Raw genomic sequence first — 15,767 nt, forward strand, 5'->3', positions numbered from 1 at the left:
TATACAAATGTATACAAGTCTCGTAAATGTATGTTATGTGCACAGACACATAGACATCCCTAACAGCACACATCATATGCAAAACATGCACACGTGCGTGCACATACAAATGCACACATGCACGCATGCACACACGCACACATACACACACACAACCCTGTGCGGAGATCCCTGCCTGCCATATATAATTTACAATTGGTGGTTGAATAATCAGTTGACGTGCAGCTCAGGGAGTTCTGTGGTTAATGAGTGCCTCTCCACATAAGCAGTTTACAGGAGTTATCGAAAACATGAGGCTTCTGTCAAAATGTCAATGAATCTCAATTTACCCACAAACTTAATCACATGGGGAAGGTTTAATGCAAGCAGGCAACTATAAACGCCCAGCTTCCTCTTCCTAAAGCCTGTCGCATGCTTCCCAGTCTAAACAGTTTGTGCACATATTATGACGACATTTTGTGACGTTTTTGTTCGTTTTGGTATTCGGGAAGTTTATTTTCCGGCTGTTCATGCACACATTTTTTCATGAGGCAAGTCCAAGTTTGGTAGCCGAATTTTACGCCCCTTCATCAGTGATTGATCAACATTAGGGACGGGAACTATGGATGTGATTCTTCAATGAAGTGTTTGCTGTCATTCAACGAGAGAGAGGAGCAGCTAGGCCCTAATATCTGCAGTACGCTACTAGTTTTCATGCACATTTTTTCACTTGACAAGTACTGCAGCAAACATCTTAGCTAGCAGCAAATAAATCCAAATTAATTACAGATTATTTTGAGGAAGTGTTATGGCTATGCTGTTGCTACGGTGGCTCAAGAGGGCCAAACGAGTAATATTGCCACTTTTTTCTCGTTTTTCAAGCGAAGGTCTTTAGGGAGTATGCGAGCACAGATGTTCGCTTTACCATAGCTGAGTTCTGCTAGGAGCAAACCGAACCTATGAATGCGGATGCCTTTACACTGTATTCAGAAGTACTGATAAAAAAGACAACTGGTATGCTGATTAACATATTGTAACGGCTTTCTTCTTCCTCCTCTGATGAGGAGTAGTAGGAAGGATCGGAAGACCAAAATGCAGCGTGGTACGTATCCATAATGATTTTTAATGAGAAATGAATACGACAAAATACAAACTAACAAAGTGAAACAAAATGAAAACCGAAACAGTCCCGTAACGTGAAACACACAAACACTAAACAGGAAATAACCACCCACGAAACCCAGGTGGGAAAAGGCTACCTAAGTAGGTAGGCTACCGTCCGTCTGTCCAGCGCCGCCTGAGCCGTCCGTCTGTCCAGCGCCGCCTGAGCCGCCCGTCTGTCCAGCGCCGTCTGAGCCGCCCGTCTGTCCAGCGCCGTCTGAGCCGCCCGTCTGTCCAGCGCCGTCTGAGCCGCCCGTCTGTCCAGCGCCGTCTGAGCCGCCCGTCTGTCCAGCGCCGTCTGAGCCGCCCGTCTGTCCAGCGCCGTCAGAGCCGCCCGTCTGTCCAGCGCCGTCAGAGCCGCCCGTCTGTCCTGAGCCGTCAGAGCCGCCCGTCTGTCCTGAGCCGTCAGAGCCGCCCGTCTGTCCTGAGCCGCTAGAGCCGTCCGTCAGTCAGGAGCCGCCCGCCAGTCAGGAGCCGCCAGAGCCGCCCGCCAGTCAGGAGCCGCCAGAGCCGCCCGCCAGTCAGGAGCCGCCAGAGCCGCCCGCCAGTCAGGAGCCGCCAAAGCCGCCCGCCAGTCAGGAGCTGCCAGAGCCGCCCCTCAGTCCGGAGCTGCCCCTCAGTCCTGAGCTGCCCCTCAGTCCTGAGCTGCCCCTCAGTCCTGAGCTGCCCCTCAGTCCTGAGCTGCCCCTCAGTCCTGAGCTGCCCCTCAGTCCTGAGCTGCCCCTTAGTCCGGAGGCGCCCCTCAGTCCAGAGGCGCACCTTAGTCCAGTGGGGCTCTTTATTGGGGTTCCCAGTCCGGGATCTGCGGCGAGGGTCGCTGCTCTGAAGACGTTACTGAAGCGGGTAATGACTATGGTGGAGTGGGGTCCACGTCCCGCGCCAGAGCCGCCACCGTGACAGACCCTCCCCTATAGGTTTAGGTTTTGCGGCCGGAGTCCGCACCTTGACCTTAGTTTGCTGTGTATGTTTCTATGTTTTGTTTGGTCAGGGTGTGATCTGAGTGGGCATTCTATGTTGTATGTCTAGTTTGTTTATTTCTATGTGTTTGGCCTGATATGGTTCTCAATCAGAGGCAGGTGTTTGTCGTTGTCTCTGATTGGGAGCCATATTTAGGTAGCCTGTTTTGTATTGTGGGGTGTGGGTGATTGTTCCTGTTGGTGTGTATTAGTCCGACATTTCCTACTCCTCAGATGAGGAGGACGAAGACTATCGTTACACATATATTCTTAAAAAGCCATTAATGTAAAAGCAATGATTTTAAAATAACACTGATCAAATCAGAAACCCTCAGTGATCTTGTTGTATTGAAGAACACGATATATGGTCTTCCACTGTGATGGTGCCACCTTTTAACATCCATTTTGTGATTCATTATTTATCTTTTTTATTTTTTTTCGGGAGGAGATAATGACAGCATCATCCTCTCACCTGGGGATAGGCCGAGGGGTGTGAGCAGGGGTGTATGTGCATTGGGGAGGGGTGTGGGTGGTGACACCAGAGGCAGCGGCTGTCTGTCAGAACTCCCTAGGCAACCCAGCGAGGACGTCTGACCGAGACACCCCCCCACCCAACCCCGCCCTGTCCCCCAGCCACTTACCCACCCGTCCCCCTCCTCAGAACCCCCACTGGTACCAGCCACACTGTGTCTATGTCTGCATACTGCTGGCTAACGCAAACCATTGCAGCCGGAGTCTGCAACCCTCGGGTCCTGCACCATCTCTCGCTCGCTCACGCTCTCTCTCTCACACTCACACTCCAGATGCGCAGTGACTCCTCGACCCCTCCTGAACACGAACAGGACGGGAGGATGAAAAGTGGAGAGGATGCACAGTCACGGAGCTCTGTGTGCCTTTTAGGAACATCTCTCCACGAAACGGAAGACTGCTGAAACTGTATGGTATGATCTGTACTAGAGGCTGATTCTCCAACCGGCTGCCTGGTGGTGCTGTGAGGTGTATGCACATTTATATTCTCTGTAGGATTTTAATTTACTGTCAATGTCGACATTTCACATCCCTAGTGAAAAACACTGATGATAGAGTGCTGGAATTGAGATTAACAAAAACATTGTATATATTAGGCTTTCTACCGCCCCTCTCCTATTACCCCTCTTGCCCCTCTCGCTTTTCCCTAAGATAGTTTTTCAGACATTCGCAGGAGGGCTGCTATGGAGACACTAACGTGATCTGGACAGCAATCAATCTCCTTGATAAAACGTAACGGCAACTTAAATTACTTACAAAATGTCATGCATATTAAAGTGTAATTACTTAAAGAGTGTGGCAAATTTAGGTAATGAGTTGCAAAACAGGGATATTTTTAAGAAAACGGGTTCTGGAAAATCTATAGGGGGACCAGATATTGTGAAGTCTACCGATTAGCGTCCCATCTCCTCACTTTGACATGAGCTTATCTTCGTCGACATCTTCTGCTATCGACGTCCGTGGTATCAGGACATCTTCCTAAGCTGTTTTGTCATTTGTCCCCTTTTTAACAAAGACAGACAGGGCGAGGACAGGACGGAGAGGCTCTGGCTGTGTGCCAAATTGCACCATATTCCCTATGTAGTGCACTACTTTAGACCGGAGCCCAATGAGGAAGCACCCTGTGTCAGCTCCACTCTCAATACTCTGAAGGATACCAGGTTGGTTGGTTCCATGCAAGAGCAGGCACTCTCCAATGTAAGCCTGTGCTATAGTGGAGGACTCCTCCAATTTGATTGGATCTCTTATGACATGATATAAACCCCATAACATCTAACTGGTTGTGCCTTTATTAACTTATTCTCATTTACTTTCATTTACTCATTTACTTATGCTGCAGTAGTTTATGTGTCGGGGGGCTAGGGTCAGTCTGTTATATCTGGAGTACTTCTCCTGTCTTATCCGGTGTCCTGTGTGAATTTAAGTATGCTCTCTCTAATTCTCTCTTTCTTTCTCTCTCTCGGAGGACCTGAGCCCTAGGACCATGCCTCAGGACTACCCGGCATGATGACTCCTTGCTGTCCCCAGTCCACCTGGCCGTGCTGCTGCTCCAGTTTCAACTGTTCTGCCTGCGGCTATGGAACCCTGACCTGTTCACCGGACGTGCTACCTGTCCCAGACCTGCTGTTTTCAACTCTCAATAGACAGCAGGAGCGGTAGAGATACTCTCAATGATCGGCTATGAAAAGCCAACTGACATTTACTCCTGAGGTTCTGACTTGTTGCACCCTCAACAACTACTGTGATTATTATTATTTGACCATGATGGTAATTTATGAACATTTGAACATCTTGGCCATGTTCTGTTATAATCTCCACCCGGCACAGCCAGAAGAGGACTGGCCACCCCTCATAGCCTGGTTCCTCTCTAGGTTTCTTCCTAGGTTTTGGCCTTTCTAGGGAATTTTTCCTAGCCACCGTGCTTCTACACCTGCATTGCTTGATGTTTGGGGTTTTAGGCTGGGTTTCTGTACAGCACTTTGATATATCAGCTGATGTAAGAAGGGCTATATAAATCAATTTGATTTGACTTTCTTTGTCAATTTATGCACACATTTCTCTTGTGTTTTGAAGGCTAATGCATAGTTACTGACACATACTGTACACAGGAACACACATACACCCATAAGCTCGCGCACACACACACACACACACACAAAACGTCTGTCTCCGATTTCCCACTCCTGAGGTAAAAGATAGATCCCGCCCTCACTCTGGTTTCCGCAGAGAACTTATTATTTTTTTTATTATTTAACTAGGCAAGTCAGTTAAGAACAAATTCTTATTTTCAATGACGTCCTAGGAATAGTGGGTTAACTGCCTTGTTAAGGGGCAGACCGACAGATTTTTACCTTGTCAGCTCGGGGATTCAATCTTGCAACCTTTCGGTTACTAGTCCAACGCTCTAACCACTAGGCTGCCTGCAGCTAATTATCTACAAATAGGTCCAATATGACAAACCACAGCCTTCCATCAATGTTTGCCTTGTGCTCTCTGTGTGTTGAACAAGAATGGAGTAAGAGGAGAAAAAGAGAGTCAGACAGAGGACGAGTGAAAGGTAGATGAGGTAAAGGAAAGGAAAGAGGGCGGGTAAAAAAGAGGGAGGTAAATGCATAAACATAAGAAATAGAGATAAAATAAAACAACAAGAGAATGTAGAGAACGTGTGACAGAGATGGCAATAGGAGGACAGTGAGTGAAGGATTGACCAAGGAAAACGGTCCCGACTATGTTATGCCTGTTGCCATTGACGACGGCAGCAGCACACACACAGGCCACATCCATTTAGTTCCCAGCATGCCTCGTGATAATCTTCATGGCTCACAGTGCCATCGCTGTCTGTCTCATTTCCATAGAAAAACTCATTTAGACGCAGGTCTGCTAGGAGGACTCCAGCGCATCAATGGCTGCTTGATTAGATCCTCACCTCCAATATGCACATTGCTAGCAACATTTGAATATTTATTAGCAGCGTCACCAATGAATGAATGCACATCCCCCCTGCTCTCATGCCCACGCTCATCTTAAGTGTACTTCTGCACTGCTCTTAATTTTGGGTAGCCACAAAGTGACAGCTCTCCAGATAATCTGCTTATTGTTCCTTCCCTGAGCCACTATCATCCGCTATTTAAAGAGTCAAAACCGCACTGCGCTTTGTCTTGTTGTTCTTTATTCTCCATGGGAACCAACGATCCTAAGGAGGACAGGAAATGAATACAGAGGATGTGTATCAAAGCGACACGTTTAACAGGAAATACATTTGGCATTCATTTCGGCTCAAGATCAATGTCTGGTTGCATAATGGCAGCCTCATAAAGGATGCAGGCGGTATGGATGGTAGCAGAAGGTAGCGTGGTGATTAAATGCCAAGTTGCCACATCTGGATCCATATCCCCGGGGAACAGCCCAGTCAAATCAAATCAGAGCACAGTTTACAGAGATCTGGAACATTCCAGGTTTGGTTAAGCTCCTTTACAATGATGTTGCATGTTGGGGTGTTGGGAGGACAAGCTCAGTATTCTCTTTAGGGATTTTACTTGGTACGATTTAACGATACAATCTCACAAAAATTGTATTCAATATACAGTTGAAGTCAGAAGTTTACATACACCTTTGCCAAATACATTTAAACTCAGTTTTTCACACTTCCTAACAGTTAATCCTAGTAAAAATTCCCTGTCATAGGTCAGTTAGGATCACCACTTTATTTTAAGAATGTGAAATGTCAGAATAATTGTAGAGAGAATGATTTATTTCAGTTTTCATCACATTCCTAGTGGGTCAGAAGTTTACATACACTCAATTAGTATTTGGTAGCATTGAGTTTAAATTGTTTAACTTGGGTCAAACGTTTCGGGTAGCCTTCCACAAGAGTCCCACAATACGTTGGGTGAATTTTGGGCCATTCCTCCTGACAGAGCTGGTGTAACTGCGTCAGGTTTGTAGGCCTTCTTGCTCGCACACGCTTTGTCAGTTCTTGCCCCAAATTTTCTATAAGTGTGAAGTCAGGGCTTTGTGATGGCCACCCCAATACCTTGACTTTGTTGTCCTTACGCCATTTTGCCTCCACTTCGGGAGTATGCTTGGGGTCATTGTCCATTTGGAAGACCCATTTGCGACCAAGCTTTAACTCCCTGACTGATGTCTTGAGATATTGCTTCATGATGCCATCTATTTTGTGAAGTGCACCAGTCCCTCCTGCAGCAAAGCACCCCCACAACATGATGCTGACACCCCCGTGCTTCACGTTGGGATGGTGTTGTTCGGCTTGCAAGCCACCCCCTTTTTCCTCAAAACATAACGATGGTCATTATGGCCCAACAGTTATATTTTTGTTTCATCAGACCAGAGGACATATCTCCAAAAAGTACGATCTTTGTCCCCATGTGCAGTTGCAAACCGTAGTCTGGCTTTTTTATGGCAGTTTTGGAGTTCTTCCTTGCTGAGCGGCCTTTCAGGTTATGTCGATATAGGACTTGTTTTACTGTGGATATAGGTACTTTTGTACCTGTTTCCTCCAGCATCTTCACAAGGTTCTTTGCTGTTGTTCTGGGATTGATTTGCACTTTTTGCACCAAAGTACGTTCATCTCTAGGAGACAGAATGCATCTCCTTCCTGAGCGGTATGATGGCTGTGTGGTCTGATGGTGTTTATACTTGCGTACTATTGTTTGTACAGATGAACGTGGTACCTTCAGGCGTTTGGTAATTGCTCCCAAGGATGAACCAGACTTGTGGAGGTCTACAAATTCTTTTCTGAGGTCTTGGCTAATTTCTTTTGATTTTCCCATGATGTCAAGCAAAGAGGCACTGAGTTTGAAGGTTGGCCTTGAAATACATTCACAGGTACACCTCCAATTGACTCAAATTATGTAAATTAGCCTAACATGACATAATTTTCTGGAATATTCCAAGCTGTTTAAAGGCAGAGTCAACTTAGTGTTTGGAAACTTCTTACCCACTGGAATTGTGATACAGTGAATTATAAGTGAAATAATCTGTCTGTAAACAATTGTTGTAAAAATGACTTGTGTCATGCACAAAGTAGATGTCCTAACTGACTTGCCAAAACTATAGTTTGTTAACAAGACATTTGTGGAGTGGTTGAAAAACGAGTTTTAATGACTCCAACCTAAGTGTATGTAAACTTCCGACATAAAAATAATCTATAATCTGTTCCACATGGATGTAGTCAGTGCTAGATGTTCCCAGCACAGAAATCAAATGCTTAGAAAGGGCATCCCCATTTAAGTCAAGGATTATAGTTCTGTGGTTCCCAGCTTACTAGATAGATGATGAAACAGGACTTACATCGCTGACTCCAGCCTCCAGGATCTTCACACCTGTCTCCTTCTCCAGCTGCTTCTTCTGCTGAACTACATGGGGAGAAACATAAAAACGGCAAGAGTTGTGTGTGAGTGTAATTGTTATATACAGTACCAGTCAAAAGTTTGGACACACCTACTCATTCAAGGGTTTTTCTTTATTTTTACTTTATTCTACATTGTATAATAATAGTGAAGACATCAAAACTATGAAATAACACTTATGGAATCATGTAGTAACCAAAAAAGTGTAAAACAAATCAAAATATATTAGATTCTTCAAAGTAGCCACCCTTTGCCTTGATGATAGCTTTGCACGCGTTTGGCATTTTTTCAACCAGCTTCACCTGGAATGCTTTTCCAACAGTCTTGAAGGAGTTCCCACATATGCTGAGCACTTGTTGGCTGCTTTTCCTTCACTCTGCGGTCCAACTCATCCCAAACCATCTCAATTGGGTTGAGGTCGGCTGATTGCGGAGGCAGTACTCCATCACTCTTCTTCTTGGTGAAATAACCCTTACACAGCCTTGAGGTGTTTTGGATCATTGTCCTGTTTGAAACAAAAATGATAGTCCCACTAAGCGCAAACCAGATGGGATGGCGTATCGCTGCAGAATGCTGTGGTAGCCATGCTGGTTAAGTGTGCCTTGAATTGTAAATAAATCACCAAAAGTGTCACCAGCAAAGCACTCCCACACCATCACACCTCCTGCTCCATGCTTCACGGTGGGAACTACACATGCGGAGATAATCTGTTCACCTACTCTGTGTCTCACAAAGACACAGCGGTTGGAACCAAAAATCTCAAATTTGAACACATCAGACCAAAGGACAGATTTCCACCGGTCTAATGTCCATTGCTCGTGTTTCTTGGCCCAAGCAAGTCGCTTCTTATTATTGGTGTCCTTTAGTAGTGGTTTCTTTGTAGCAATTCGACCATGAAGGTCTGATTCACGCAGCATTTATCTGGGCTGCAATCTGAGGCTGGTAACTCTAATTAACTTATCCTCTGCAGCAGAGGCAACTCTGGGTCTTCCTTTCCTGTGGCGGTCCTCATGAGAGCCAGTTTCATCATAGCACTTGATGCTTTTTGCGACTGCACTTGAACATTTTCTGGATTGACTGACCTTCATGTCTTAAAGTAATAATGGACTGTAGTTTCTCTTTGCTTATTTGAGCTGTTTTTGCCATAATATGGACTTGGTATTTTACCAAAAAGGACTATCTTCTGTATACCACCCCTACCTTGTCACAACACAACTGATTGGCTCAAACGCATTAAGGAAAGAAATTCCACAAATTCACTTTTAACAAAGCACACCTGTTAATTGAAATGAATTCCAGGTTATTGCCTCATGAAGCTGGCTGAGAGAATGCCAAGAGTGTGCCAAAGCTGTCATCAAGGCAAAGGGTGGCTACTTTGAAGAATCTCAAATATAAAATATATTTTGATTGTTTAACACTTTTTTGGGGTTACTACATGATTCCATATGTGTTATTTCATAATTTTGATGTCTTCACTATTATTCTACAATGTAGAAAATAGTAAAAATAAAGAAAAACTCAGAAACCCAGAAATGAGTAGGTGTCCAAACTTTTGACTGGTACTGTATATATATATTTTTTAGCTGTGTTTTAGTGAGAGGAATGAATGACGCAGAAGAACATGTTTGACCTTCCAGTTCTATAATGGAACAGGAGACTGTGAGAAAGAGTGTGTGACAGTGTAAGTGTGCATTAAAGATAGATGAATTCTCTCACAGTTTATTGTGCAACGTTTCTACCCGAAGCTCTTCGTCAGCCTATAACTCCAACTCAAACTCCAAGCTCATCAGTGACTGTTCAAAGTCACACTTACAGTTGGCTACGGTACACCAGGTGAGATTTTGAAAGAGTTTGCCCAACCACCCTACATGATCACAGAATACCCTACAGTACAGTGTCTAGAGCGCATTTGTGGATTGGAGATTTTCTTGTTGCTTTGCTCTGAGGACTTTTTTTTGTGTGGGGGGGGGGGGGGGGTAGTTATCCTAGCGGTTAAGAGCGTTAGACTAGTAACCAAAAGGTTGCTGGTTCAAATCCTTGAGCTGACTAGGTGAAAAATCTGTTGTCGTGTCCTTGAGAAAGGCACGGCAAAGGCAAGTTGCTTTGGATAAGAGTGTCTGCTAAATTACTAAAACTTAGTGGTTTAGGGGCCAGACCTTTGCACACAGTCAGCTGCCGAGGCACCAGTGAATGTTTACATTGTTAAATTATTTTAAATGTAAAAGTGCTAGTTGATCTACTGCATAACTAATTGTTATTGGTTCTTGCAGTACTTAATAGGATCACACTATGAGTGTGATCCATACATCTATTAATCAATTCAAGTATTCCCACACTAGTTCTAAATGCAATATTTAACAAAGATATTGTCATGAAAATCAAAGTAAGTGACGCAGCGACTGAACGTCCAACATTTAAGATCTACACTTGGCAGACTTTGTTTTATTCTGGTCATGTCTACCCCTTTGAATCCCTTGCTTTGATGGATACATTTATATTGAATTTACAAAATCAAAGGGGTCTTAATAGATTATGCCAAATAATATGGTGAATAGAGTATAATTTTAATTGAGTTTGTTAGCATGTGAATGTACCAGGAAATAAGGGGAGAAGAGAAAGAGGGAGAGCCAGGGAAAGAGAATGAGAATGAGAGAGGGTCCTTTAAATCCCATTTACCCAGATGAAGGGTATGCAAATTACCCTGAAGAGCTGAACCTTACTTCACTCCTCAAATTCTGCAAAGACCTGTTTAATTAGTATTTTAATCAATCCCAATGATTCCACGCACTGCTCAATTTATGCAGCATTCCAAATAATGAAGCATGTTACTTTAGTGCCATCATTAGGAGGGCTACTTACAGCCCTCTCTCTCTCTCTCTCCCTCTCCTTCTCCGACATCCCGCAAGCGCTGATCACCCTATCGTCTCATCAGCGATCACCGTAGCGATGGCGACGTCTAAATGATACTGTCAGGACTTATGGAATTAAGACTGGGGGGAAAGCGAGAGTGAAAGAGTGAAGGAATAGGGGGGATACATCCACAGCACAGAGATCCACTAGGCCAACATACATCACAAAGAGAGTATAGAAAATCAGTTGTGGGGAAAAGCAGCCATCTTGGTTCAACCTGGTGGTGCTGGTGTTATTTAGGAGGGGTAATGAGGCAGCCATCTTGGTTGAACCTGGCGGTGCTGGTGTTATTTAGGAAGGGCTAATGAGGCAGCCATCTTGGTTCAACCTGGTGGTGCTGGTGTTATTTAAGAGGAGGTAATGAGGCAGCCATCTTGGATCTGTGTTTTATTTCAGAGGGGGTAATGAGGGAGGTAATTAGGGCCAGCTGGGTGGGGGGAGTTGGGCGACGGAAAGGTCACCCTCAGCGTTTAGTCTTAATGAGGACCCCTCAGGGAGCTGAGGATGAGTATAGAGCCAGTCAAAACACTGCGATGAGCCTTACATCAACACACAGTCTACCTTCTATCTATTGGCTTGGATACCGTTCCAGTTTGACTGACAAGCTGAAAAGATCTAGCGTATGCTAAAAACAAAGAAGCCTGAAGGTCACTATCTTTCTACCTCTAGATTAACTTTCAACTCATCGACCGGCAGCCCACTACTTCTTGTTTTAGGAAATTTAAATGGAAATACATGGGGTTCATCATGTGCAATAATTGGCAATTGTAAAGGTCCACAGGGATTCATGCTTGGCCTGAGCTTTCTGAGATGTTTCACATTCTCTGTTCCTATAGCTGGAATCATTTACAGAATAAACACAAACCCAGATGAAGTTTACTCCTTGCTGTTATACTGCAACCATTTTATTCATTTTAACGTCCAAAATATTTAAGACAGACTGTGAAAACTCATGTGAAGTCTAATTTTCAAGTTGTTTTCCCACTGATTTTAATTAGCAATTGTCTGTGTCTCCCTCGTTTTATTTCTGATATGCGGATTTCAGCTCCCCAGCTGTTCAGATCATCTTTTTGGTCACGCTGTCTTATTGCCCTGAATCAAATTAAACACAATCTAAAACCAACGGAAAATCTAACAGCTTCAGCCTCTTAGTTTGTGTATTAACAAAAATGGTAACACTCTACATTAAGGTACCCTTCATGTTATTATCCTAACGTAAAGTGTTACCATAGAAAATAGAAAAGTCACTACAGGAAAATATCTTCTGAACTGCTGACTTGAGTTGGAGGGGAAGATGGGAATAATTCAAATGCAATACATATCATAAAATAGTAACAAGTGGCCTCTCCACCCAGCCTCCAGCCCCATCCTGAGAAGTCAAGATGTCTGAAGGAGTTTTGGAAAAGGAGATCAATTTAATCAGCAATCTGATGCCTCAATGTCCTTGGCCAAATTGCACACTTACACTAGACTTTGCTCGCGTCCCAAATGCCTTTTGGGAAGCAACCTTACACCTCTGCACAGATCTATCGATTTTGTCTGTGTAAAACAGAGGACAATATTCAGGCATTGCTCATCACTGATTCTGACACAGTGAATATGTTGAAGTTGTCCGTACATCTAGACAGATGGAATATTACTATGCATTTTATGTAATTTCCCATGAAAATATGACTATGAATATAATACAGATCACAATTTGTCAGGTTCGCATTTGGAGTCGGCACGCTGGCCAGCGTTGTTGTTGCTCCGACGAGACACGAGGCGTAGATGACAAAATGCATATTTCACGACCCTCTGACTGATCTTTTAATACTGAATATGCATCTCCATCCTTCCCATCTATCTCCTCCCGCCCTCCACTGCTCCTCAGGTTGTCTATTCAGCACATCCATCTCTCCGGGCAAACAAAATGAAAGTGTTTATTGCGAAGGAGGGAGGGATGACACTCGCGCCTCCACAGCCGTTACCCTTATCAGTGGCAATCACTCCAATATTAAAGCTGCCATTCTGCCCGTCACTTTCCCCCGCTGCACATATGAAGGCTGTCTGTGCATAGCTACTGTATCTCAGAGAGAGAAGGAGCGAGAGGGGGAGGGAGAGGGGGATAAAAATGGCTGGATAGCCATCTCAGAGAGAGAGAGAGTTAAAGAGAGGGAGATGGGGATCTAGAGAAGGAAGGATGGATGCATCCGATTCCCAGAGACAGATGAGATGCATCGCCCACCGTTCATTTTTCAGTCATAATCAGGGGGATGGAATGATCCTTTTTTTTTTAATATACCTCGATCTGCCTCTGTAGCACAGAGATGCCATCAAATCAACAACTGTGAAAAATTACATATTTATTGTATATTGCACATTTACCAATCTCTTTGACCAGCTTTTGAAATGCAAAATAGTTCACAGATATTGTTCTCTTTACATAGATGACATCATATATTATTTGTATTCTGCACTGAGGTAGATGGCATCCAAGGGTTTAAGAGTAGTAGCAGCTGCACTTTGATAAATAATATCCCTATAATCAAGAACAGATTAAATGTTGACTGAATAATCTGCTTCCTATTGCTTGGAGAAAGACATGATCTGTTTCTGTAGAAAAAGCCCATTTTAAATCTAAACTACTTAACCAGCTCATCTACGGTATATGTTTTTTAAATGTCAAATCCATATCAATCCAAATGCCTAAATATTTATCTGCGGGAACACGTTCCATTGGAGAACCATCTGATGACTGAACGTGTATTTCATCTGAAACATTCTTAAAAGAGTTTAAAAACAACATTTATTTTCTTTTACCCATATTAAGCACACGTTTTAAATCAGCAAGTGATTCCTGTATAGCTATAAAATCTGCCTGTAGTTTTGAAATAGCCAGATCAACAGTCGGGGCAATAACATACATACTAGTATCATCTACATACAGATGAAGTTTACACTTTAACGGATTGACCAATGGTGTTTATATAAATAGTGAAGAGAACAGGTCCCAAACGCTAAATACATTTCTCGGGTAAAAAAAGAGCAAAGTTGAAGAATCCTAGCTAGACAAGAAAGCCTTGAAATGGGGTGTTTATCATTAAGATTTCTACTAAGATCTCTACTTTATGGAGTGGCACCACAAGAGCTGATTTCCATACTTTTGGAATATTTCCTGATAACAATGTTGAATTAAAAATGTGGGTTATTGATCCAACAATAATGGGCGCTGCACCCTTATCAGACCAGGATCCAATTGGTCGGCCCCTGTAGATTTATTGTTGTCTATTGCTAGCAAACCAATTTTCTGTAAATAGAATAAAAGAAAAGCTTTGACTATCATTTCTCTATTCATTCAGCAAGTTTCCCCTATCAGCATCCAGCCCAATATCATTGTGAATAGGCTTAGAAGTAATTTCAAAGAGATAGCCCTCTGAAATAAAATGGTGATTAAAATGCATCAATGATAGCATTTTTTTCTGTAAACAGGCAAGTGTCTGAATGTATTTGTTTTGGCAGAGAGGAGGAAGTAGAACCCTTCAGGGATTTGACAGTTTTCCAGAATTTAACTGGGTTCCCATGACAATCCAAAAGAGCAGTTACATAAATCAGATTTAGCCTTTCTGATTTGTTTTACACAATGATTCCTGTTGCTAAAATCTTGCCAGTGATCCTGGCATCTTTTATGAATGACTTCTAATAATTCCAGAGTGTACCACGCATTCAATCACCTTTAACCCTTCATTTTTTAAAGGGAGCATAATTACGCACAATAGTATTGAAGACATCTGCAAAAAGGCACAAAGCTAAATCAGGTTCAGGGATAGCTGAAATACAATCAAGGTTGCTAAAATAAAGATCATGTAAAAAAAAAAAAAAGCCTGTTCACTAAACTTTTAAAGTTTCCTGTTTGTGATGATACGAGGCTTCGATTTTTGTATTCAAGACTGGTCACAGTCTTGGGCAAAGATTCCAGTAGAAACATACAGCTCTGGAAAAAATTAAGAGATCACTGCAAAATGATCAGTTTCTCTGGTTTTACTATTTATAGGTCTGTGTTTGGGTAAAATGAACATTTTTGTTTTAATCTATAAACTACTGACAACATTTCTCCCAAATTCCAAATAAAAATATTGTCATTTAGAGCATTTATTTGCAGAAAATGACAACTGGAAAAATGCAGTGTTGTCCGACCTCGAATAATACAAAGAAAATAAGTTCATATTCATTTCTAAACAACACAATACTAATGTTTTAACCTAGGAAGAGTTCAGAAATCAATATTTGGTGGAATAACCCTGATTTTCAATCAAAGCTTTCATGCGTCTTGGCATGCTCTCCACCAGTCTTTCACATTGATGTTGGGTGACTTTATGCCACTCCTGGCGCAAAAATTCAAGCAGCTCGGCTTTGTTTGATGGCTTGTGAGAAAAATTATTTGCTAAAATATTGATTTTGGCTTTTACTACTAAAGCCCATGGAAACGTATTGGACCCCTATTACTAGCCTGTTCAACCTCTCTTTCGTATCGTCTGAGATTCCCAAAGATTGGAAAGCTACCGCGACCACCCCCCTCTTCAAAGGGGGAGACACTCGAGACCCAAACTGCTACAGACCTATATCTATCCTACCCTGCATTTCTAAGGTCTTTGAAAGCCAAGTTAACAAACAGATTACCGACCATTTCGAATCCCACCGTACCTTCTCCGCTATGCAATCTGGTTTCAGAGCTGGTCATGGGTGCACCTCAGCCACGCTCAAGGTCCTAAACGATATCATAACCGCCATCAATAAGAGACATTACTGTGCAGCTGTATTCATCAACCTGGCCAAGGCTTTCGACTCTGTCAATCACCACATTCTTATCGGCAGACTCAACAGC

At 43.2% G+C, this 15,767-nt stretch overlaps 1 protein-coding gene across 1 annotated transcript in view; it reads right to left on the reverse strand.

The window, feature by feature from the left end:
• The window catches only part of ptprn2 (protein tyrosine phosphatase receptor type N2), a 192,229-nt gene that overhangs the window by 89,014 nt on the left and 87,448 nt on the right, over window positions 1-15,767 (reverse strand). Inside the window, exon 7 of the mRNA XM_038997264.1 lies at window positions 7,935-7,999. Coding sequence (XP_038853192.1) covers window positions 7,935-7,999 — 65 coding nt within the window. The remainder of the gene's footprint in view (window positions 1-7,934; window positions 8,000-15,767) is intronic.

The sequence above is a fragment of the Salvelinus namaycush genome, chromosome 7, assembly GCF_016432855.1.
Source record: "Salvelinus namaycush isolate Seneca chromosome 7, SaNama_1.0, whole genome shotgun sequence".
NCBI classification, from domain to species: Eukaryota; Metazoa; Chordata; class Actinopteri; order Salmoniformes; family Salmonidae; genus Salvelinus; species Salvelinus namaycush.